Source organism: Ursus americanus, chromosome 3 (genome assembly GCF_024610735.1).
Source record: "Ursus americanus isolate L20-20 chromosome 3, mUrsAme1.1.p, whole genome shotgun sequence".
Taxonomy (NCBI): domain Eukaryota; kingdom Metazoa; phylum Chordata; class Mammalia; order Carnivora; family Ursidae; genus Ursus; species Ursus americanus.
Window position 1 is genome coordinate 80,136,496 of NC_142129.1, and position 26,995 is coordinate 80,163,490.

Consider the following 26,995-nt stretch of genomic DNA (forward strand, 5'->3'; position numbering starts at 1 on the left):
CTCATCAGAGATTAATTTTTACCCCCCAGGGACTTTGGGGACTATCTGGAGATATTTTCAAGGATCAAAGGTTAAGGGGGTTGCTCTTGGCATCTAATGGGTAGAGGCCAAAGAGCATCCTACAATGCTAAACATCCCACAACATACAAGAAGCCTGCACAGCAAAGAATTACCCTGCCTAAAATGCCAACAGCGCTAAGGTTGAGAAACACTGATCTCTTCTGAATATAGGCAAAAACCAACTCCTTTGACATTTATCCTGGTCCATCTCTCTCCAACAGACATCTAATTAAAGCATAAAACAACATCAGAGGACTCATTTTTCAATTGCTTTAAAACATGGTGGATGGCTGGCTCAAACTAGAGTCACACTAAAATACACTGAAGAATACATCAGAGGAGGAGTGCAGAAACTGCAGGAAAAGAACTTTGTAATCTTCCTTTTGTTTCATTTTTGTCTCAAGCACATCCACATCAGAAGAGAAACATCTACATGTTTCCATATCAAGGTGTGTCTCTTCTATGCTCAATACACTAAAAATACACTGACCCAGGCAAAATATTTCTTATTAACATAAAAACTTAGGTAAACAGTATTAACTGAGAAAGATTTATGTTGGGGGCAAGGGTGAAGAAAGCCACCCAGGTCTTTAAAATGCAAAGTTATTTCACAGTTTGCTAGCAAAATGACTCAGATCATTATTACTTTTAGTCATGCCAAGTTTGCTGCTTCTAAGCCTGCTAGTAATGGAGAAAAAAACCCACCATTTTTCCTGCAGTCATTAAACCAATGAAACAGAAGCTTATTGAAAACAGGTTTGTGCAAGATTTCTCTTATTATAACTGTTCTAAAACAAAAGCAATCGCTGGAAGTGCAAATAAAGATTCTGAGAAATCTTTCACCTACCTAAATAGCTATAGAGTGTGTATGTTGGGGGGGGAGCGCAAACAAAAGAAAACCCTAATTCATAGATCTACAAAGCTTATGCTGTGAATATTTTCCTAATGTATATCCTTCAGTCAAAATCCTGGATTACTTTTTTTTTTTTTTTTTTTGGTCTCTCCTTTCAAAAAGCTGGAGAAGACCTCCACATAGCGTTCCACCAAGAGAACAATACTAAGAACAAATAAAAGCCCGGCGTGTACCTGGCAAATCTCATTCATCAGAAACCGAAGCAGCTGGGAGAGAACTGTTTTCCGCGTGACCCTTTTGCACCTTTCACGTAGATTTCTCCCCTAGAGTATCTGCCTCACCTACTACCGGAGCAAACGTTACCCAACTTTGATGGTTTCCACGTCTCCACAGTAATAAAAATCAAGCATCCAGCATAGCCTACTTCCTTGGGCAAGGTAAACATAATCAGTGCTTTTACACTTACTGAGTCGCCACAGGAAGTTGACAGGAAGGACACATTTCGATCCCACGGAACCTCACAAAAGGTGCACTAATTTCACAAAGCGAGGCACTCTTGACATGGGAAAACCACAACCGCGATACGACACCTCGTATGAAGGGTTTTCAAGGGGGGAGGGGTGGTGTGCTTCCCCCCCCCCTTGCCGCGAATGCCCCCTTCATCTTCAGAAGGCTGAGCTAACTTAGAGAAACCCGGCATACTCGCGACCCGCTCCTCGGCTCCTAGCAGGGTCCATACCAACGCCTGTGAGTGAAGTGAAGCCCCCTCCCCTCCCCCCCCCCCGCGGGCGAGTCCTCACCCGCCAGGGAGGAGGGAGGCAGGGGACCAGGAAGAGGAGCACCCGCCTCGGCACTGCACCGCACCGGCCCCGCTCTCGCCCGGAAACCATCCCCAGGCGCTACAAGACACGCTCTCGGCCGCTCTGACACGTCCGCTCTGGGTTCCCAAATGCGAGCGGCCCGTAGCGGCCACTGCGGGGCGCCGCTCCCAGCAAGCCGCCCGACCCCAGGGCCCCCCGGGACGCGCCTGGCCGCCCTTACCGAGCAGCAGCAGCTTGACCTCGCGCGCCGCCTTCTCGCCATCCTCACGGAGGTTCCGGTCGATCATCTTACTCCGCTCCACCGCCGCCTTATCCTCGGCGCTCAGCGTACAGCCCATTGTGCCAGGAGCGAGAGCTCGCCGCCGCTCCCTCCACGTCCGACGCGCTGCCTTCAAGCACAGGTGAATTCTTTCTTTCCGGGAGCGGGCGTTCGAATACCTCCCCACGCTGGCCACGAAACACCCCCACCCACTTCCTAAACGGAGCGAGGAAAGCGCTGTCTGCAAAGGAGCGAGTTGCACCGCGCGGCTCTTCCCCGCGGCCGGGTTCCGCTCCTGCGTCCCTCAGCGCCCCCGAAGTCCCAGGTTTTCAGGCTCTGGATACGGTGGCTCCCGCCCTCCCGCTGGTAGCCGCGCCGCAGCCTCAAGAAGCCCAGTGGAGCTCGGCGTCCGTGCGCCGCCGCGGCCCCGCCCCTGCCCGCCCCGCCCGCCACTCCGCGACCACTCCCCGGGCGCGCTCCCGCGCACGTGCCCTCGGACAGCGCCCCCTCGGACGGGCGCGCGCGCCCGCGCTGCCTCTGACCCGGGCGCTGCGCAGCCCCCGAGGGCCTGGCACCCCCGCGCGCGCCCCCTGGAAGCTCCCCTCGAACGCCGAACTGCCCTGCTAGCTCCCCTACCTCGCTTCCTCCGTGGGAGTGGGTTAATTTCTTCCCGCTTACTCACACCGAGGGATCTGTGCGGACCTGCCCCTTCGGGGTGCGGGTGGGAGAGCTGCCAAAGTTGGAAGCTGAAAAAAGCCAGTCCTGGGCGTTTGAGCATGCCCAGCTCCGGCAGCCACGCAAGGGTTTTCGAAATGTAAACCCTTGTCGGCTGGCCTTCAGGGTTGTGGGAAATAGAGGGAGCTGGGAAGGGAATGGAGCCTTGGCAAAAGCAGAGATGGGGACAGTGGGAAACAGAAAGGTCTGGGAGGGGGCTAGGAGGTTAACTTCCTTCCTTCAGGTGTTTCTTTCCTTCCTTCTTTTTCCTCCTTCTATCCATTTTCACGTTTCTTTTCACAAGCAGAGAACATTTTGATAGATTTTCTCATAACTTGAGAAAATGGGAGACAAATATTCAGAGTATATTTTATAGCAATAAAACACACCTACACGGATAAATCTGCTCTGCACCAAAACCTGCCTCCTCCGGAGCAGCGTGTCAGCTTCCACGCCAAATTCTGAACCAACATTTATGACCACTTTTGTAAATCATAAGCCACTAGGCATGACATTCCCTTTTACGGGGCTTGCTTAGCCTCCTTGCCCATAAAATGAGTTGGAGATGATCCATACTGTGGCCCCATCCTTCTAGTGCTAACTGGTCTGGGGGAGGCAAGCTCGTGGGGCCCTCAGAGGCATTTCACCCGGAATGGAATGAATGAGTGCAGGTTTAAGGTCCGGTCTTTTCTGTCAGTTACACTATACTTGTCCCTTACTGATATTGCAGGAAGTATTGATTAGAAGACGGGGCTGGTAGCAAAGAGAAAAAACATCCTCTCCAATGTATTAAAAATTAAGAAATTGCTCTTTGGTTTCCACCTGGAAGTCTTACTTTCTAAAAAGTGTTTATAAAAAACTGGCTTGAGTTTTCCTTGAAGGTAAGGCAGAGCGGATGCTGTAGGCAGAATTGCTGTAGAGTGGGTCACTGAAGCCAGGCCTCTGGGCTAGCAGACATGGCCGCTGCCTCCTTTTTGGACATGCCCTTTCTTGTCCTCCTACAATAGCCAAACCTGCTGGGCTCGAGGGATGCAATTTCAAGAACTGCCTCAACTTTTCCTATGACCTTTTGTAACATAAAAAGGAGCAAGCTTCAAACAGTATTTAATCACCTTCTACACTCTTTGTGTTTCCTGGTGCTTTAAATATTGATGCTCATCAGAAACTCTGGAGTTAAACTTGACGGAGTGAACTTTCAACATAGTGTTTGTGTATTAGCCATTTTGGATTATTTGTATTAGCCATTTTGGATTATTGGCTATAAGGCCTTCCCTATAAGCTTTAGGCCATATTGAGTACAGGGCCAACAATGGCAGGAAAAGAGGAAGCAGCCATGACTTAATATTGGAGGAAGTGTCCATAAAATTCATATTTTGGAGAAGAGAAGGGGCAACAAAATTATCCACATTACCTCTCTCATTTGACAAGCTTGTCAAGTAGGTGAGGAGTTAAAATGTAGTACATAGGTGAATAAGAACTGAAAATTAGCTTTATATGAAGCTAAACTTCTTAAGGGACACACAGTAATGGCGTAATCAGTAAGGAGGGGGAGGAGCCCAAGAGAAGAAAGTTACAAAAAAACAACTTTGGAAGGAAGCCATAACAGGGATTAGTGAAGGTTTAAAGGGGCTGCCATAACCAAATAGGACAGATGAGTGGCTTAAAGCACAGGAATTTATTTCTCACAGTTGTGGAGGCTAAGAAGTTCAGGATCAAAGCACCAGCCAATTCAGGTCTCCCATGATGACTCTCTTCTGGCTTACAGGTGGTCTCCTCCTTGCCGTGCCCTGGCACGTAGACCTATAGTCTCTTTCTCTTCTTATAAAGACAATCCCTTCATAGAGTCCCAGGCTCATAACCTCATCTAAACCTAATTACCTCTCAAAGGCCGAGCTCCAAATACCATCATATTGGAGGTAGGACTTCAACATACAAATCTGGGGGAGAGGGGGAAGGGAAGACAGTCTGTAACATAGTATATTTTGCTTGAGAGGAATAACCAGCTAAAAGGGTTAATACATAAAATACATGTTGGAGAAAGCAATTGTTTTTATAATTGGAATGTTGTTCTGCTGTGAAGAATGATAGGAAGTGTGGGACAAAGTCGGAAGAAAGCTTTAAATATTAAGGTGAAGTGTTAGACTTTATGCAATGGGTGCTAAGTGTTCCTTACATTCTCCTGAGTTGGGTAATAGGTGATTTTAAAAAATAGTCTCTTACCCCACAAAACAAATGAGTTACCAGTAAATGGATTGTGTTAGTAATCCAGATAGGAGGTGGTGAGAGTCACTCCAACTAATAGCTTACATAATTATGATGTTGCAAAGTGTGATTCAACAACCTTGTCAAGGAGGTGGGGCAGATATTATTAACTCGTCTATTTTATAGAGTGAAACTGAAATACAGAGGTTAAGGCAATCTACTTCAGAGTACTGTTTTCCCTTCTGGACATATTTTTAAACAACTATATTGAGATATAATTCACACACCATAGAATTTATCCATTGAAAATGTACAATTCAATGGCTTTTAGCATATTCACAGAGTTGTACAACCATTGTGGCAATCAATTATACATTATTTTCATCACCCCAAAAAGAAACCCCATAACCCATAGCCATTATCCCCAAATTTTCAATCCCTGACCCCAAGTCCTAGGCAACCACTTATGTATTTTCTGTCTCTATAGATTTGCCCACTCTGGACATTTTATATAAAAGAAACCGTATAGTGTGTGGTCTCTTGGGACTTGGCTTCTTTTCACTTTGCATATGGTTTTCAAGGTTCATCCGTGTTATAGCACAGATGCAGACTTCATTTCTTTTTACTGCTGTGTACTAATTAGCATCATACGTTGAGAAAGTTAATTGTACACCTGAAACTAATATAATACTGTATGCTAACTATACTAGAATTAAACTTTTTAAGAAGCTAGAGACATGTTAAGACCAATTGGGACACATTCAGCTGAGGGCATCTAGGTCTTAAAGTATCTCAAAACTGTATCATAACTCAAAACTATCTGACTTGAAGGTGCTACATTTAGAAGTCTTGGAAGAAAGCTACAGCAAACAAATTTTACTTTGATGTGAGGGAAAAGGTGTACAATTCCCCCAAAGGGAATAGGCAACCTTAGAAGCTTACTCATTCTTGACTAAGATATAAACATCGAGACTGGATGATTGCATTTTGGGAAAGATCTAGAAATAGATAAACTTAAAAGATCCTTTCCAACCTTGAGATTCTATATCATTCAGAAGTCAGATAGGATTAGTGTCAGAACTGAGATTAAAATTCAGAGGCTCCCTCTGGCCTCCAACCTTGTCCCTATTTATCTTGCCATATGACAAACAAGCAGAAGTGGGAAAAGGGAATGTATCTAAGATGTGTTGTCTTGGTGTGTTGATGGATTAGTGTGGGGATAAGGAGGAACCAGAGAAGAAGACAGAGTCAGGACAACCTGATGTGTACACACACACACACACACACACAAAGGGAGGGAGAAAGAAATCAGAAGGGCAGTGCATATCTTTGGCTGACAAAGGTGAGAACAGACATGGCATGTGGACACTTTTTCATCGCCTACATTGAGGTTTTTGCTTTCTGAGAAGGAAAGAGTTTGGTTTGGGGAGAGGCTAAAAGAATTTAGAAAAACAGAAGGGCTAGCATGGCATCTGCACCCCTCTTTCGCTGGAGATAGAAAAGTCCAAACCAAAACCATTTCTATTAGAGAAGTGGGCTTCTAGGCAAAGGTTGAACAAGAAAAGCCCATTGAATTGTCACTGAGTGACTTTATAGGTCAAGTCGCACTCTTTGGGTGTGCAAGTTCCCCTGTGGGGCAGAGATCACATAGAAGCTATCATCTCTGCATGGAACATACCGCCTCTCAGGCACCTTCACACCGATGGACTAAAACTTCTAGACGCAAGTGCTTTGGGTATGGACACTCACCTTCTCTCGATGGGCACTGCACCAGTGGCAATCCTTGGTTTTCCTCAAGTAGCTTCACAGACAGTGGCCATGACCAAAGGAACTGGAAAAGAAGAGAAAAAAACACACAGGATATTTAAAAATGACTTCAACCAACAGACTGGTCTGGGAGCACATGTGAAGATGAGGCCACCTTGGTGGACTTTCAGGAGTACGTGGGGAACGCTTTGAGGAGGCTTAAGCTCGTGCTCAAGCAGGTAAGTCTTGAAGTCACTGTTGATGAGGTCAGGGGAGACTGAAGAATATCATAGGACGTAGCGAAGGAGGGAGAGGTTTAGGGAAAAAAGGTAATATATGATTTCCAATACATCAAAAAATATCCCCAGGGATAAGGATAAAGCAAAAGAATTGGCACTAGTGTATGGTAGAAAAAGGTCTAGGCAGGTAATCAGATAAACTTACAACCGTTCAAAGCTCTGTTTTCAACTGCATTGTCTTTGAAAGTCCCTTCGCCTCTGTAAACTGCAGTACACCAATCTGTCAAAGTGAGTTTATTGTATTAGATCACCTGCAAGGTCCCAATAATTCCGAGTTCCTACGAGTCTATCATTGCAACAAGAGGTGGTTGGCAAAGATACAAAAGCACTTTGATGTACTGTTGCAAATGGAATCCATACGATGTAAAATTCCGGGTTAAGTAAGTGCTCTGAATGCAGAGCTTAATGAGGAACGTTTAAGAATTTTAATCACAAAGAGTGGTAGACACACAGCGTGGTAGATGGAGAAGTAGGTTTGAGATGTATTGTTTCATTTTAGCCCTGAGTCTTGTCAAGTGTTATGCAGGGGTAGGAAAGGAAGTGCTTATGGTACAAAGGAAAGAACACAGCTGCCCCACTTTTGGACCTCAGCCTCTGATTTTTCCATCACACTCCTTGTGATACCTTCTTGCCACCAGTTCTTCAATGCCATGGAGTCCTTCCATCCACAGACCACAGTCCTTGCCCCTGTCTCTCATGACCTGCCATGTGCTAATTTCTCTCATTATGCAACAATGTCCCATCTTCCCCTAGGATAAACTTTTGCCACATACCTTCGAAACACCACCATCGTTGTATTCAACGGGGAAAACCTCCAATTTGGTTAAATCAAGTCTTTGCCTGTACGTGTCTGCACCTGCACAGCTGAGCTTGACTGGAGGAAAGGCAGTAGTCAGCAACTCCATCCTTTCATTAGTTCGGCCAAAAATCAGAAGTCAGCATTGATTCCTCCCACTATCCCAACCCCTATATATCCAGTGCATCAGGAAATCCCGTTAACTCCGCCTTCAGATAAATCCAGAACATGGCCCATTGTCAATGTCCACTGATACAGCCTGGTTCAAATTGTCTATGGAATATTGCAATAGCCTGCTCCTTCTCCCTTTGCTTCTGCCACTGTCTCCTACTCTTGTCTAGCTAGCCTCCGGAACCATCCTTTAAAAATGTCAGTCAGATATCTTCACCCATCTACTCAGAACCAACCATTCACTTTCCATCTTAGAGAAAAATCCCATCTAAAGTTCTTATGATGACATACAAGGACTCACCAGATTTATCAAGTTCTCTTCTTTCACCCCTGATACTATTTCCTGCCATGTTCCTTCTTGCTCTCTGTGGTTCAGCCTCACTACCTCCAGGCTATTCCTTGAACTTGCCAAACACACTCCATCACTGGGCCTTTGCATTTCTGTTCTCCCTGACTGGAACACTCTCCGGCCAGCTATCTGCTTGGCTCACTTCCTTATTTCATTCAAATCTCTGTTCAAATGTCACCTTATCGGGAAATATACTCCCTAACTACCCACCTGTCACTCTTCATTCCCTTCCTATGAGCTACCATTTCTTTGTAACTCCTAGCACATAGCACACATATTTTTGTGATTGTTTATTGCCTGTCTTCCCTCACTTGAATACGAATTCCAAAAAAGCAGAGACTTTGTCTCTTCTGTTTACCGTTTTATCTCCAATAGCTGGAACAGTAAATACCCATTGTAAATGGATAAATGGAAGAAGATGGATTTAGAGCATAAGTCTAGTCCTCTAAACCATTCATTAATTCATTCAACAAAATTAATTGAAGGCCCATCATGAGCCAGGCAATGTTCTCGGCGCTGGGAATAAGTGAATAAGATGTATTATCTCAGGGTGTGCATGGGGGCAGTGGTTGGAGAGAGGTGTTAAATAAATAGGTAAGCAGATCAATTAAACTGGATACATTCAAAAGTAGTCCTAAGTGCTGTGAAGATAACGAAACAGTGTTTTACGAGAGAGCACACCAATTCGGGTCTTTTGAGAAGGAGACCCCAAAACAGAATTCGATGTACAAGAGGTTTATTAGGGAAAGAGAGGCAAACAGGAAGAGCACCTTCAGATGGGGGGCAGCTCTGACACCTGCAGAAGAAGAGAAGGAAAGAAGAAGGACTGGGTAGCCATAGCCTCAGATTAGGGTGCAACTTGGAGAAAATCTTGACCAGGCCAATCCAGGGGAAGGATCCCTTCCCCCACCCCCTAGTAAATATTGCTTATCGGAGGAGTCCTGCCTTGGGCAGAAAACAGTCTGGGTCTTGTACCCCCACGTTGTTCAGTCACGGACTCTGGGCAGCCTCCAAACGGTAAAGCCTCAGACCTACATTGAACACTACAGTGGATCTAAAGGTGGGACAGCAGTTGGAGGCAGTCAGTCAACTTCACTCCCCTAGAGGGTTATCTAAATGATACTCTTCCATGGCCACAACAGGAAATTACTCTGAGAGAAGAATTAGGTACTTTTAGCCAACTATTTAGAGAGATCATTCCAAGGAGGTGACACTTTTGAGCTAAGAAATGGAAGATAATAAGGAACCAGATTTAAGGAAGAGGATTCTAATCTCCCTCACTGGCAAAATGCAAATGCAAAGTCCCTGGGGTAGAACTAAAGTTGGCCCGCTCAAAGAACTCAGAGGGTGGTTAGAAGTATAAAAGTGAAGATGGGGGGTAGGAGACAAGTCAGACGAGGGCTGCAAGGTAGGCCAGGTAACGTTGAGTAGACCATTCAAAGATGGGCAGAATTTATTTTAACTTTATTCTAAATTAGAATTTGTAAGCCTCAATTTTTTCTTCAAAACTGAACCCATAAGCGGAAGTGCTGGGATGATTAAATAACATGATGTATAACCTAATTGCTGGCACACCGTGTGCTCAGAGTTACAGTACTTTTCTTTTTGTTTTGTCAGATCCAAGAGTTTAAGTATTTCACTCTTTCACGGACTGGGAAAGAGAAGAGATTAAGGTAGAGCAGACAATTGAGGGCTTTGAGAGCCAAGACAAGGGATTTGCATAAGATCCAAAGAAGGGAGATTACGTTATAGTCAAATTTGTGATACAGTATCCGTTTGTATCTTGATGGCCAATCCTAAATTTTTGAATATATTTTTGTGATTCCCATCTGCCTTGTCTTTTCATGGGTCTCAAGCTTCCTACTTTTCTTTTTGAGAATAAGCCTAAGAATGAGGACCTATCTTTTTCTTTCTGCCATATTTGTTTGACTTTATCTAAATTCCTAAAATGCTGTTCTGATAAAGGATCAACTGAATCTTGGGCCAAGCTTGAAGCAAAGGTCAGCATCTCAAGGAAAGAGCTACCTGGCTTTATTAAAGGCTATGTGTTTATTTACTACATTGGATTTAAAAAGATCTCTATTGACACCTCCCCCTCAGTTTATGCTTCCTGCTGGCTCAGCTGTTTTTCTTTCACTCTGGCTGTCTGTTTGGGCTGTGAAACTGACATGTGTGTCTCTTGTTCTGCTCAGCAGGAAATGCAACAGAAGGATTGATCAGGACTGGGAGTAGGAGCCAGGCCAAAGGGATTCAGGGAAGCACTGAGTGCCTTTTTGTCCTAATTATAGTTATAGGCAATATTAGTCCAAATAACGGTAGTAAGGAGTTTTGCAAGCATTTGTTCAATATCACTACCTTATTAGGTTATGTACGGATTAGGGACTAAATGGGAGAAAATAAGCTTTATACTAAGTTATTAAGAAATGAGCTCTTTGTAAGAGTTCAGGGTCACTGAATGGGGGAAGAAATCACACAAGGGACTTCAAGACATGAAACACTCCAGATTTTCCATGTACCCAATTATAGCAGCAGGCAAAATGGAGAGTTAATCAAATGCTGAAGATCAAGCCCTAAAAGTCCTGCGAGAAGACGGGGGTAAAATATATGTATTGGCTTAAGGCTTGCCTGGGGTACACTCTTTTTTTCACAAGTAAGCCTCAGCCTATTGGCCCATGAATTTTTGTTCTTTCTTTTTTCCTTTCTTCCTTTCCTTTTTTTTTTTTTTAAGTAGGCTCTACGCCTAGGAGGGAGCCCAATGTGGGGCTTGAACTCACTATCCTGAGATCAAGACCTGAGCTGAGATCAAGAGTCAGATGCTTAACCCACTGAACCACCCAGGTGCCCCCCAAACCCTTACGAATTTGTAATATGTGTTGACTGGGAGGTGCTGCTGGGCCTCAAGCTTCAGCTCCAGTTCGACCTCATCCTTTTACAAAGCTCCACTTGCGATAGGGGCTGCAGAGCTACTGACAGTGGGGGGCTTTGATTCACAAAGTGTTCCTATTCCTTTCGAAACAGCTCTTTGGGAATACCTGGATGAGTAAGAGTGTTTATGTTGCCAGGGCACTTTCAAGCAATTCTGGGTTCTAGAAAGCGAAATTTAAAATAATTTCAAAGCTTTACCCTAATCTCTAGCAATTCTCAAAGCAGAGGTGGACAACTGACCTATACTGTGTTGAGCCATTAACAACTGCTTTTTCAACAACAAAAAGCTTATTCGGAGATAGAGCCAGAATACTGAGAAAGGTAAAGCATCGGCTCCTTTTTAGAAGTTTGGCTTCCATAAAATTATTGAGACTTTTAACAGAAAGTGACTCACTGAAGGGCATTTTGGATAGCACAGGAAAACACTGGAAAAAAAATGTAACAAAAGTACTGCAGTGTGGTTAGTGTTCATGTTGAAAATGTTATTTGTCCTGACTTTGTACACATGTAGAACTATGATGTGATTAGTTTTGAGATTGAGATATAATCCATGTATAGAATTCACCATTTTCAAGTATAAAATTCAGTGGTTTTTAATATATTCACAGAATTGTGCATTATTACCCCTAATTTCAGGACATTTTCATCACTCCAAAAAAGAAGCCCTGTACCCTTTAGCGGTCATTCTCAATTCTCTACTCTGTCCAGCCCTCGGCAACCACTAATCTGCATGCTGTCTCTATGGATTTGCCGATTCTAGACACTTCATGTAAATGGAATCATACAATGTGCATTTGCTATCCGGCCTCTTTCACTTAGCATAACGTTTTCAAGTCTCCTCCCTGCTGTACCCGTACTTCATTTCCTTTTATTGCTCAATAATAGTATCCCATTATATAGATATGCCACATTTTGTTTTACCATTCATCCGTTAGTGGATATTTGGGTTATTTCCACTTCGGGCCTACTGCAAAATGTGCTGATATGTACATTCATGTGCAGGTATTTGTTTAAATACCTGGTTTTTCTTTCTCTTGGGCATATATCTAGGAGTAGGATTGCTAACTCTACAGTTAACTTTTTGAGAAACTGCCAGGCTGTTTTCCATCGTATTCCCAGCAGCAGCGTATGACGGTTGATGGGGTTAGTTTGGGACTTTTAACTATTCGGTTCTGCTGCTGAAACCAAATCAGACTTTGTGTGAAACTGCAATTTCAAAGGGTACCAAAAAAAAAAAAAAATCAAGAACATCGTGAATTGCCCTGTCCTCTGTTACTATGTGGTCATTTTCTTTCTCAGTTCTAAGATTCACTTTGGTCAAGCTATTTTTACTCATAATAAAGAATTATCACATATCATGGTGCTGGTCACAGAGTAGGAATTCAACAAATACCTATTAGATGAGGGGATAAATGGACAAGAGGTAATCTTAGTGGTTTCGTTCAAAGCATTTAAAAGCATGAAAAGCATTTCATTAAAAGAAACTTCTTTTCTTACCAGTAAAATATGCTACCCCTGTTCTGTTGTTGTCATAACATTTGAAGGAAGCAAAGTAAATCCTATGCAGTAACATGAGCTTAGGAGTGAGGAGACACCCAGGCTTTAGTTCTGTTCGAAACTAATTTGCTATAAGCCATTGGGTAAATGATTATCTTCAGTTTTCTCATCTGTCACATGGTAATGATATGTTTTAATCACTTGAAAAGTTGTTGGGCGGATTATAGGAAATAATACATTTATAACCCTGAGTCAGCTGCAGCCTCCCTGCCCTTGAGTGCCTCTGATTCTGCTTTTCTACATTTCCTCTATTTCTTACTGATTTGGTCCAGACATGCTTAATTAACTTACATACACACAAGCGCGCACACGCACACATACGCCTCATTCATGTGATGTCCATAGAGCAGACATATAATCCACATTACTCAGAAACAGCTAAAAATCACATATGGGTTATTTCTCTTCTTAAAGGGTTTTGGGGGGGGGTGGATGGGAGTTATGGGGGGTATCCTACAACCAGGGAGATGTTTTACAAGTTCTTTATTCCATGGAGTCTTGTTGCCTAGCATCTCTTGGTTCCTTTGCTCCCCCCTCCCCCCGGCTTTTGTTTTCTCCAATCCTCTTAGAAGAAAAACCTAAAACCTTTCATTTTGTGAAGTAGAGGACCCTTCAGCACTCTTTTGTTAAGACTCCGCTGACTCCCACACCCTCTGGATCTCACTTCTCTTTCAAATAGTTCGCCCAGGTATTTCCCTCAGAGAAATTCTGCTTCTATCTATTAAGATAATACCTTTTTTCCATTTCATTCACATGAAAAAGTGCTTTGGAAAGTTTAGGATAGTAACGGATACTTTAGGGATTTTATGTTTGACAATCCCTTTTCTTGGGAGGGAAGTGTCTCTCTTTCCAATCTATTGGAGAATAAAATAGAGAGCAGTTCTCACCAGCCATTTTAACTTATCCTCGTTGTTCATCACAATATAGGACTATGGGTGGGCACGTAAATCCAAACATAACGAGATTCCCTGTGAATTTGTAGTTGGAAGTGAGAAATCAACGTCCTTAGGTGGCTGGATCTGTAAAATATATGTTCTGGCTTTGTGGGTAGCCACATTTTCATTCAAGGAGAAGAAACCTATCTGTAGATATTTCTCAAAAAAATGCTTCACAGAAACAGAACAAACAGAAGACAGAAGGAGAGGTAACTGGTTCTAGTTCTTGATGACCTTGGTGTGCTCCTGGTGTCGGATACCAGGAGATGCTTTTGTATCCCTATAATACAACCATCTGTCTACCTTTTGCTTCCCTCTTAAGCAAGTTCGACTTGATTTCTATTGCTTGAAGTCATAAGATTCCTAATAAATATTTACAAAATGAGAACTTGATATTACTATTAACATTTTTCTAAGCTTCCAGGAATAATCTCTCTTTTGGTTTGTAAATACATTTATATGTTTGGCCTCATTTGATTCTCATGACAACCTGTGATGTAGACAGAAAATTTATTGTCCCATTTTATAAATGAGGAAATTGACTTTCAGAGAGATCAACTGACGTATGTAGAATAGTAACTAGCAGAGCCAGAAAGAGGACAGAGCATCTAGGTGCTTCTCTGGTACTCCAGGGATGATGTAAAGAGGAGGGGCTTTTAACTGAATTTCCAGTACATTGATAAAAAAGGTTTAACTGTTAGAAACTTAACAATTCTCAAATCCTACTTATTATACATTACATTGCAGGAAATTGTAGTAAATTCCAGTGTAGGACACAGGAGGCAAATTCCTTATTAATGAGACAATCGAATGAAAAAGACTCGACTTTACTGCTCTTACCCAAGAAAGTCACCTGATTTTATTTATAGGGTAAGTAGCATAATGGGTTCAAATTTTGAAAGGCTTTTTCTAGCAATAATTAAATACAATATTTATATTTTATTTCTATGTAATACCATAAAACATTTCCTCTTCTGCATCTACAATTTGAAACTTATATTATTAAACCTGAATCTTCTGCTGTCTAAGAACCAAACATGGCCTTGGACCGCTGGGAATATGTAATTCACACAATACAGAAATACTAAGCAGAGCGTGTCCTAAAAATACTTGGAAAATCAAAGTCCTACTCTGTTTATTTCTCCTAATGTGCAGTGCATCCGAAGTTCTCTGGTGTAACATTGTTACACACTCTGGATACCTGAAGAAGATCTAACAGGATGGAACACAGAGACCAGAACTGGTCTGAGAACAATTCCATTCCACATGCTTCCACGAACCCCTGGTGCTGGCCTGCGTGGGTGGGGAAGCATCAGAATAGAGAGAACACACATTTCTCAGGAGGGCAGGACCGGGGTACCAGTCCATGTAGGCGCTTTGTCTTCTGAGACTGTACTCAGGACATCTTCTCAGAGACAGGCAAAAATGACAGGTAGAGGCCAGAGCTATCAGCTCCTTATATCCATGACCTTGTATTCTGTTTTTAAATAGCAGTATTTATCTAAAATTATTTTAAAGTGTCCTCAGAGTGATGGACTCATCATATAACATATTTTCCCAATTAGAACTGTCTTACATAGATTTTTTAAAATTTAGTTGTGATAGAAATCTTTATAATATACGCTATTTACATTATGTCTCAATAAACGGAAGGTATGAAACAGGCCAGATCTCATTTATTACCCTGAGGAACTTCCTTCCATTACAACACAAGGGGTAGGAGTTGGGTAAGGTCAGTTGAACCAAATGTCTTCAGACAACCCTCCTGTCGCTGATTTCAGCCACTTCTGTCCCCTGTTACTGCTCCCTCTGCCATTGAAAACTTTCTTGCCACCACTTGTCCTCCTCCTGGAACCCACTGTGACCAGTTCTGCATCCCATTCTTTCCCTTTATACACAATAATCCATTATTGCTTTTGCTTTCCATTATTCTCATTGCCTTAATAATTTTCTAAAAATTTCTCCTGGCCTTCTCCAATTCTTCTAAAACTTATCATAAAACGTACTTGGCTTTTGTAAGCATTCCCACAAATAAAAATACCCCTGTTTCTCCTAGCTTGTATATAAAAGTGAAAATTTAGAAAGCATCTACATGTTCAGTAAAAAAGTATGCATCTAGTATTCCACATGGTGAAATACTAAACAATCATTCAAAAAGGCTAAATATAGATCTGTATTTATTGATTTAAAGATGTTTGTACAATATCACTAAGTCACGGAAATAACTTATAAAAGAACGTGTTTTATAAAAAACACACATATATATATATGTAAAAGGATTTTATAAAAAACACATGTATATATATATATATGTAAAAGGATTCTATAAAAAACACATGTATATATATATATGTAAAAGGATTTGTATATGTACGGAAGTGCTATTAAATAGAAATATAATGTAAGTCATATGTATAATTTAAATTTTCTTGTATTAAAAAACTAAAAATAAGTAGATTACATTTTAAAATATATTTTATTTAATCTGTTGTATCCAGAATACTATCATTTTAACATGTAATCCACAAAAAAGTTATTACTAAGATCTTTGGCACTATTTTTTATATTGTCTCTAACATCCGGCCCATAGGGGTACCTGGGTGGCTCAGTCAGTTAAGCATCTGCCTTCAGCTCAGGTCATGATCCCAGGATCCTTGATCGAGCCCTGCTCAGCGGGGAGCCTGCTTCTCCTTCTCCTCTACTGTTCCCCCTACTTGTGCTCTTTCTGTCAAGTAAATAAATAAATAAAATCTTGAAAAAAAATCTAGTGCATATTTTACATTCCCAACCCATCTCAAGTCAGACATTATATTTTCATTAAAGCAAAATGTACTCATACCAAACAATAAAGTGGTTTTGGAAAAAACATTTTATACTGCTTTAGTTTCAATTTTGATTTTATTAAAAATAAGTGAATTAAACCAAAAATTCAGTTCCTCATTTGCAATAGCCAAGTTTCAAGTGCTCAATAACCATATGTACATCCCTATGGGAAAAGTCTGGAAAATGTCTAATAAAATATTAATTGAGGTTTTAATCAGTTGATAGATTAGCAGGTTAATCTTATTTTTCTTATGTATATTTTATAACATTTCTGCAATTGTATATACATTCCTTTGGAACTTTTCCAAAAAGGGAGGAGGGAGATCCTTCTAAACTTAATAAATTTGTTTTATTTTTATTCTTTCAACTATGCTGTTATTCCATGTCTTCTTGGATTATTTTTATTTCCTGAATTTTTCATACAACTGAGGGTATTGGGGCACTTAGTTTGGGTTAGACACTGATGCTATCCAATTTCACATTCCTTGACCTTTTTCATGTAACAAATATGCTTTATAAATAATCTATTCATTTAGGCATACATTTATTCAATAATTACCTCGCAGGTGCTATATATAGGGCAGAAGCTGGCCTGGGCTTAAGAAAATATAACACTGGTCCAGAGAAATAATGTAATAATGTCCCTGTTCTCTGGGAGCTTCCATTTAGATGGACATTCCAATGGATAGACAGTGAACAGGACACCAAATAGAATGTTTTTAGGTGGTGATCAGTGTGACAGCAAAATAAACAGAGAAGATAAAGAGTAGTAGACAGAGGCCACTTGAAAAGGTATGGGGGAGGGAAGGATTCTTCAAAAATGAGAACTTGAAGCTGAAATACAGTGGATGAGAATGAGCTAGGTGAAGGGTCGAGGTGGGAGGAAGCTCATGTCAAGCCGAGATCAGGAACATGGCTACTGGCAGAACAGGATGGAGGCGAGTGGCTAAAGCATGGAATAGAGCCCAGAGGTGATTCCGAGGACCTGTTTGCAGAAGTAAATAGGAGCTGGATCATGGAAAGACAAACCAGGGAACAATTAGAAGAGAATAAACAGAGAGGCGATGTGATATTTATTTTAAAAGAACACTGTGGCCCCAATTGGAGAATGGAAGAATTGTTCATAAGAATTGTTAATAAGGGAGAACAATTAGAAAGTTTTGTACTATTTTAGGAAACACAGGAAAATAACCTAGAACAGGGCAGGTGCAGTTCAGAATTAGAATGGACAGCTATGAGACAAATTCAAGACATATTTTAGAGTTAAATTAACAGGACCTGGTAAACAACTGCATGTCAGGGATGATGGTGTGGAACAGAGAGGAATCAAGCATCATTTTTAGATTTTGTTGTTGTTGTTGCTTCAGTAAATGGCAGAGCCCTTGCATAGATGGGAAAGCAGGGAGAGGAATGGGTCAGTGGGGAGAATGATTCCGTTACCTTTTGAACATTTCAACCCAGTTAGACCACTAAGGGCAGATGTCAGGCAGGCAGCTGAACACAGGAGTCTAGAGTGCAGCTTGTAGAACTCCCCCAGAATTCCCCCAGGTCTGAGCCGGACAAATACATTTAGGATGTGGAAGCACAGAAATGCTTTCTAGAGCTACGAAAAAGAAAAATAACCCAGGAAATATGTGGATAATAAAGAAGAGGAGGCAAACTAAATCTTGGGTCAGAAGTAGAAGAAAGGACATAAATCAGAGGCTGACTTTGAGCTAATAGTGAGGTAGGAGGAAAAGCCCAAAGCTGTTAGGTCACAGAGTTCAGGAGGAAGGGTTTCCAGAACAGCATTGCCAACGTGTTGAATGCTGTCAAGAGGCCAAGTAGGTTAAATGCAGAGAAATTACTATTGGAATTGGCAACTCTGAGGTAGTTGGTGACCTTGAAAAGAACAGTCAGTGGAAAGGGCAAATAAGTCAAATATGTATAGTTTGATGGATGTTTGGAGAAATAAAGAGTCGGAGAGGAGAAGGCAACTAAATAGAGAATGTTTGCTAAGAGGAGGACTAGGAAAATAGGACAGTAACTGGAGGAAATGAGGGGTTAGGGAAGAGATTTAAAAATGGAAATAGTAGAGAACATCTGTGTGCTGATGGAATTATTCCAATAGAGAGGAAAAGATGGATGATGGAAAGATGAAGAGACTGAGGAGGTAGGAAAGAGGAGGCATGACCGAGGCAGGGAAGTCCTTGAAAAGGCAAGATGGATGGAATCCAGCACATACAATGATCAATTTGAAAGGACGATTCCTCTGGATCAGTAGAAAAGTGCAGAGGAAATGAAGAGATTTGCTGCTGGGAATGTGAGGGAGTTCCCCTGCAGTAACTTTTCTCAGTGAACCATGAGGTGAGATGTGCGTCAGCTGAGAATGAAAGGCTGTGCGAGAGGGGAGGCAAGTACATAATAAAGTAAATGATGACCTTGGGTGAGGGAGGGGATATTCTCACCAGGCGTGGGAAAGGAGGATTCTGTTGTATTTTAATGTCACAACGAATAAGTTACTTTTCCAGACATGAAACATGAGAGCATCAAGTAATATGACTGACATACTTTTGAAGTTTAGAAAAATAAAAACCCATTAATTGTAGAATTAGCTTTCTAGGCGTTCCTGGGTGGCTCAGTCGGTTAAGCGTCTGCCTTCGGCTCAGGCCATAATCCCAAGGTCCTGGGATTGAGTCCCATATTGGGCTCCCTGCTCAGGGGGGAATCTGCTTCTCCCTCTGCCCTTCTCATCCCTCTTGTGCTCTCTCTCTCTCAAAAATAAATAAAACCTTTAAAAAAAGAATTAGCTCTCTAGTAACTATTAGAATGTAATTGATTCGGTTTCCACTTAGCTCATTTATTTTCTGATCCCTCTAGTGCTCTGGGAAGCACTTGATTATCTATACGTACGGACACCTGGCCAGACTAAGGGTTTAAATATCTGCAACACAGAGTAATATTTAACTAGAATTCCTCAGATACAATGAGAAGTCTTAGAACTAAAATTTAGTGTCCTATAAATTCAGGCATTATATTATTGAAGGGTCTGCATCATATTTTCCACAAGTCTTTTCCAAAATATACACATGTGCACACACATGACAATTGCTTTTCAAACTACCCAAATCAATGAATAAAATAAACTGTAAAGTAATTTAAGATCTTGAAGGATAGAAATCACAAAACATGCATTTTAGAAAATCATAATGAGATTACATAAAAAACCTAATGTGTGCTAAAGCAGTATCTACTGTCTTACTAAATAGATCAGATAAATACAATTAACCAGATTAAAATTTAAAAATCTTTAAAAAAAAACTTTTAAAACGCCAGACTGACCCAGCTTTACAGGTTGTATCTGTGCATTTTCAACTGGGATATTATATGGGCTACGATTTCAGTATATGTGTGTGTATGTATGTTTTCATGAGGAACGAAAGAAATCAATAGAGAATGCAAATATATTAATTTTTAATTTCCTTAGTGCATAGAATTCCGATGGATTTATTACTTAGTTGAATTATGCATTATGTTTACTGGGTAAGTGGAATTATAAAATTTTATTATCTCACTGGACTCTTAATTTATTTGCTTAGGTCTCACAGAAAATTAGTATATAGCAGAGTATTTTTTCCCTTGATTAACTTATAACTAATCTGTCATGCCAACATAAATACAGAAAATGTTATCTCTTTCCTAGTCTTGTTTCAAAACACCTAAAATAAGTACATTCAGAGGTTTCAAATGAACAAAACTCTGTATATTTGATAGGAGAAATGCCTTTGATATAGTCAGGGAAGAAGCTGTCCCTTCAGTTTATATCAAAACCATGGTCATCTCTGAGGCTTCAGACCACCATCAAGAGCCTCGATGTCTCTTGATACTCCCATTTGAAAACTGGTCTCCTGCCATTCTGTATACCTTTCTCCCTTTTCTTTTTTTTCTCTTAATCCCTTGAAGGCCAACAACATCTATTAACTGATGAGTTCCACTAATCAACTAGTTCTACTAGCCAACTAGTTCTACTAATCAAAATATAAAAACTGGAGATATGTACGTCACCTCCTATTGACTTTTCTTCTTAAATATAATTAAGCTCTAGCTATATTTCTGATAATTACCATTCATCTACGTAGTTCAGATGACTATGATGTCATCCCTACATCACTGAAACGTAGGTTTGACCATTTATTTTAAATCTCAGTCTGGGATAATTTTGAGAATGAAAGAGGGTGCCAAAATAATTACATAGTTTTTTGAAATGTTGTCTTTCTACCCCCAAAATTATTATTATAATGCTGAAACCACATAATGATTTCTAGAAATAAAAATAGTATCTATCCATATTCCTTAAAGAAATTTAACATTTATTTATATTGATTATGTAAATATTACAAATGTAAGTAGAATAATTATTCTTGGCACATATTCATGTTCTTCAATCAGTTTGTCATATAATGTCATTGATTTTTTTTTTTTTAAGATCTACTTATTTGAGAGAGAATGAGTGAGAGAGCACCAGCAGGGGGAGGGGCAGAGGGAGAAGCAGACTCCCTGCTCAGCAGGCAGCCCAACATGGGGCTCGATCCCAGGACCCGGGATCATGACCTCAGCCGAAGGCAGACGCTTAACCCACTGAGCCACCCATGTGCCCTATTGATGTTTTTCTTAGGAATGTATTTTTTCAGCATCTTTAAAAGAATATTTTATTTTCAGTTTTCAATGTAATTACCAGCAATGTTCTGCAACGTTGTATTTTATGGTTACTAAATTTGAACTTGTTGACAATTTAGATTACTATTTCTCTGTAGATCATTATCTTTTTAATTAATCTCTTTACAGATGCTAAGATTCCTGGTAAGACTTGAGCAACTTCTGCTAAATGGAGGGTACTGTTAATTCTTTTTATTTTTGCAATTCAAGTGTGCAAATATTTAACCTAAATATTTGGACAGGTTTTTTTTTTTTTTCTCCATTTGGAAAACCTCTCTTTGATGTACATTTTATAAGAAAAAAACTTGTCAGAAAAAACTTATGAGATAGGTTATCTCTTTACGATTTTTTGGTATTTCACCATATTTAAAATTGTGGGACTTTCATTCAACTTTGGTAGAAATTACGAATTTATCCATTGAGACCTTTATCAAACAAGTCATCCCACAAATTCACATAGTCCACAATGCAAGTATAGAATTCAAAACATAAATCCTGTACCGTTTGAGCTCTCATCATTAATTTATTCAGTCTTTCCCTTGCTTTTGTACAAATACATTGTAATGCCTCCCTGATTTTAACATTGCTCTCAATAATTTTATTTTTATAAAACCTTGAAAAGCTGATTTTTTAATGGTTTCATTTGCATTAAATATTTTCAACTTTAATTTTGAACAAAATACAAGCAAAATTTAGAGGCTTATGTTGTTGTTGTTTACTTGTTTGTAAAGAAGTTAAATTCCACTCCAGGCCTTTTAGGTTGTTTTACAAATTTTGTCTCCCAAGTCACAAATATTTCTTAAAATCCTATTCATAAGCAGCAAGTGAAAGCATCTACTTCAAGGCGGAAGCATGTTTACATTTATTTAACATCAGCTTTATCCCCCCAAATCTGTGGTTTATTCTGTGAACAAACTTTAAAAGGTGTAAGTTTGACATCTGCATCCTCTATTTTCACTGCAGAGCTTTGCACTTTTAGCGATTCACTTAATGATGTGTGACCACAGCCAATTTCAAATAGATCTCTTTTTGAGCTCATTGCTTCCAAACAGGTTTCTAGACTGAATGACTGGCCCAAATCTTTACGTCCTTTTTTGTATGCACAGCCTGGTCATTCTGACTAGAATCCTCTTTCTGAGCCTCGGCTTTAGGATGCCTGCAGTTTTTCTGCTTGTGGTCCAGAGCCTTTAACATCAGCATGAGAAAAACAGGTCCTTGTCCAGCCCATTGGGCCCATGAGAAAGATGAGAGACACATAGAATAGAGTGCCCGCTGAATGGAACCCAGAGTAGCTGACCCTGAGCGGCTAGTCTGAAGCAAAACTGACCTATACATTTAAGTCCAGTCACTACCCAGGTCTTCACTCCTATCATCCCAGCCAGAGCCACCGTCACTTCACTCTTGATTACTGCATTCATCTATCCGCTCGTCTTCCTGCTGTCAACAAATCACACATCCATACAAATCAATGATTTGTTTTAAGCCACTGAATTTGGGGATAATTTATTACGCAACATTAACGTGCCAATGGCCAACTGATAAAATAGGTTTCTTAAATTAGCCAGAACATTGTTTTTATCACAGTGCTGACTCCACCCAAATTTGTATTTATATAATCATTGTATAAACAGTTGTATCCTAAATGTTGAGCTTTTTAACTGAATTTACAACTTTCATGTAATTTGCAAATGTCAGATGTTTCACTTTCTCCAAATTTTCACTTTGACTCCGTAAATAGAGTGGGAAAAGTCTGAAGTAGTTTTGGAATTAACCTACATGGATTCTTAGCATTGCTATTACTTCACTTTTCGTATGTTCCCAAGAAAAATTGGGATTGAAAGTAAATTAAACCAGAAGAACACTCAGTTGATCTAATTGAAAACTCATGATTCTCAGTATAAAATGCATGAGTTACAGGTATTAAATTGTTGCCTTTGGAAACATTCTTTTGAAAATAAGTATTAACTTTTGAAGTAGCTGTTGATATTTCTCTGAAGACTCGTGTTTTCTGGCTCTGTAGTGACTACTAGCTTTATGAAGTCCCCTGTGGTGAATGGTTTGCACTAAGTTGTGTGTGTGTGTGTGCACGCGCAAGTTCACATTAATTATTCAGGTTATAACCTAATTATAGGTCATATATATATATAAAATATATATATAAATATATATAAATATACACATATAAATATATATGTATATATATGTATATATATACTATATATGTTTATATATAAATATATACTATATATTTATATATAAATATATACTATATATTTATATATAAATATATATATGTTTATATATATATATATGAAATTAGGTTATAACCTAATTATAGAGGTTTAGTACTAGTTTTCCTTAAACATATTTTTCATATTTCAAGTTCACTGCTGCCAAAAGAGTCTACAGCAAAATTAACAAAAGCTTTACCAACAACAAAATAAATATTTGTAATTTAAAGTATTCAATAAATGATGAAACTACTATAGCAAGAGATTTTAAAGTACTCTCTTTAAAAACATAGGCAGTAATCTCTTGGTCATTGTCCTTAGCAACATATTTATGGATATTTCTCCTCAGGCAAGAGAAACATAAGCAAAACTAACTAGTGGTACTACAGCAAGATAAAAGGCTTTTTCACAACAAAGGACGCCATCAATGAAGTGAAATGGCAAACTAGCAAATGGAAGAAGATATCTGCAAATAATATCTCTTTCATAAGTTGTAAATATTCAAAATATATAAATAACTTATGCAGTACAACACAATGAAAAGACAAATAATCTGATTTAAAAATGGGCAGAGGACCTGAAGAGAGATTTTTCCAAAGAAGACCTACAGATGGCCAACAGATCACAAAAAGTTTCTCAACATTGCTAATCCTCAGGGAAATGTAAATTAAGACCATAAAGAGAAATCACCTTATACCATTTCAGAATGGCTAGAATCAAAAAGACAAGAAATAAGAAGTGTTGGTGAGGATGTGGAGAAAAGAGAACCCTCATGCACTATTGGTAAGAAGGTAAATTCACACTGTGAAAAACAGTATGGAGGTTTCTCAAAAATTAAAAATAGAAATACCATATGATCCAATTATTCCATTACTGGGTATTGACCCAAAGAAAACGAAAACACTAACTTGAAAAGATACCTGTACTTCTATGTTTATTTGAGCATTATTTATAATAGCCAAGATATGGTAACAACCCAAGTGTCCATTGATAAAAGCATGGATAAAGAAGATAAGGTACATATGTACAATGGAGTATCACTCAGCCATTAAAAAGAATGAGATCTTGCTATTTGCAACAACATGGATGGACCTAGAGAGCGTTATGCTACGTGAAATAAGTCAGACAGTGAAAGACAAATACCGTATGATTTCATTTATGTGTAGAATCTAAAAAAACCCCAAACAAACACAAACAACAACAAAAACCCAGACTCTTAAACACAGAGAACTGGTGGTTGCCAGAGGAGTGATGGTGGGGGGAAGGGAAGGCATGGATGAAATAGGTGAAGGGAATTAAGAGATACAAACTTATAGTTATAAAATGAGTAAGTCATGGAGATGGAAGCTACAGCATAGAGAATATAGTCAATGATATTATAATCTCATTGCAGGATGACTGATGGTGATTACACATCGTGGTAAGCATTGAAAATCATCAAATTCATGTGTTGTACACCTGAAACTAATATAACATTGTCTATTAATTTATACTTCCATTTAGAAATGAAAAAAAATAAGCACTGTCTTTGTACTACGGAAGTATTATGTATATCTAACCTTAAAATTTTCCATATTTCCTGTTGACCCTGCAGACTGTTGACTGGTAGCTTCATGTGTCTTCCAAGTGTCTGGCAGAGGCTACAGCTTCTCCCATCACCACCTGAAACTGCAAACAGTGGACTGTCCATAGCCACTCAGGTTCAAGCGTACTTGGTTTTATCAGTGAACACCCCCATGCAGTCCTTGAAAGGAAGGTATTAGTTACATTGAATCTGAAAAGGCATAGGGAAAGGTAGGCAGTTATTAAAGGTTGTTTTAAAGGTATAACCATGTTCCTGACAGACGGTGACAAAAGCTGCAAATACAAAGAGTAGATCTAACCAACTCATCCCTGATTATTTTGATATAAATATTAATACTAATGCATTAAATAGAAATGAAAAATCCTGGACAAATGCTAAGTGGGTGTAAATGCAGCCTGTTTCAGCTAACCTGAGATGGACGGACGGACGGGCGGACGGACACACACACACAAGAGCAATAGGCTTTTAATTGAATTGGCCTCCCTCAACCCATTCTTCCTTCCATTCTAAGCCTTTCTCCAAAAGAAAGGAGAAAAACCGAAAAGAATTAAAAGGGTAAACTGTAATAAAATGTCTCTTGTACTGATCAGATGAAGATTTGCCTTGAACCCAGAAAAATCATGTATTTATTCTGTGGGTTTAGTATATTCTTATGGTAAAAAGCTACGTATCAGTTTTTCAGGCTTGCTGGCACGAGCCATTATAATCATCCATCTAATGTCTTTGGCTCACAATAACTATCTGATTATAATATTGCTTCCCACACATATTTGCCCCAGGAAAAGAATGTGCTGATCAGCAAACATGAGTATCCTTTCTTCTCAATAACGTAATTCTCATTCTGAAATAACAAATTGCCTTCCTGGTTTTATAAACAGTCTAACAAAAACACTTTGAATGTATCTTCCTTTTGGATATTGCCCTGTATCTTTTTCCGTTACAGTCTATTCTAGGAAGAATAGTCTTCGCCTCTGATTCAACATCAATTCATTCATTCAACAAACGTTTGTAGAGAACTTAATATACGAAGGAAGAAGCTTCTACTTCTACATTTAGTGAACTGTCAAAATAGGACCAAGTTCTGTGTACTTTTCACTCTATTACAACTTCTTTAGATTCGGAAATCTTTTCAAGTCATGCAAAGAAAGTGAATAGAGAGTTCAATTACTTGAATACTTAAAATTTTTACATTTAGTTCAATGACTTATTGAACGTTACTGAAATTATAATTTTAAATGAAGAAATTAACCAGAAAAATCGATCGCTAATAATCACTTGATGTATTTTTCTATTTTCCTTTAAATTTTCCAACCTACAGTACTATGTAAATAAAAATCTCATTTCCACCCAATTCTGAACTATGTCTCTTTGTTTAAACTGACTCACTCAATGACCCAATTGTAATACATTGATGCTGAAGAAAATCCAAGATATAAAAAGTAAAGTCGAATGTGATTTGGCTACATTTCTTTGGAATTTATTTTCTTCCCATACCACCTGGGACTTTTAAACCTTCAAGCACACTAGGTTTTTAATCCCTTCTGCATTTCTGCTCAAACTCAGCATGCATGCAAATAACCCAAGTATCTTGTTAAATTAAAATTATGATTCAGCAAGTCTGGGGTGGAGTCTGAGATTCTAGGCTTCTGACAAGTTTCCAGGAGAGGTGAATACTGCTGATCCAGGGGCCACATTTGAGTAACAAGATCCTGGAAGACAGACCAAGCTATTAATAACTTGGCAAGTGTTATAATGAGAATTCTTACAAATAAGAATATGTGCAAATTGTGATAAATAATCTGGGTGATGTATAATGATTTGTCTTTAGGGCCTAAGCAGTGGGCCCAGCATTGCCCAGGGATGCAGAATCATAGACATGGGCCTGTTGTTTTAAAAACTGGGCATTAACCAAAATTACAAGAAACCAGTAAGTCAGTCATTCTAGGCAATAACAGGTATTTAGGTATGTGCGAT

The 26,995-nt window shown here is 39.6% G+C and overlaps 1 protein-coding gene across 6 annotated transcripts in view; it reads right to left on the reverse strand.

Moving 5' to 3' along the window:
* Positions 1-26,995, reverse strand: part of GNAI1 (G protein subunit alpha i1) — a 312,759-nt gene that overhangs the window by 82,343 nt on the left and 203,421 nt on the right. The window contains exons 1-3 of one of the 6 annotated variants that reach the window (XM_045793387.2): positions 24,996-25,099; positions 6,659-6,740; positions 1,955-2,123 (exon numbers count right to left, since the gene is read on the reverse strand). In XM_045793387.2, coding sequence (XP_045649343.1) covers positions 1,955-2,072 — 118 coding nt within the window. In that variant the 5' untranslated portion in view covers positions 2,073-2,123; positions 6,659-6,740; positions 24,996-25,099. Of the gene's footprint in view, positions 1-1,713; positions 1,736-1,954; positions 2,384-2,629; positions 3,000-6,658; positions 6,741-24,995; positions 25,100-26,995 lie in introns of those variants that run through there. The other 5 variants (XM_045793389.2, XM_087861139.1, XM_045793390.2 and 2 more) reach the window with 5 other exon arrangements.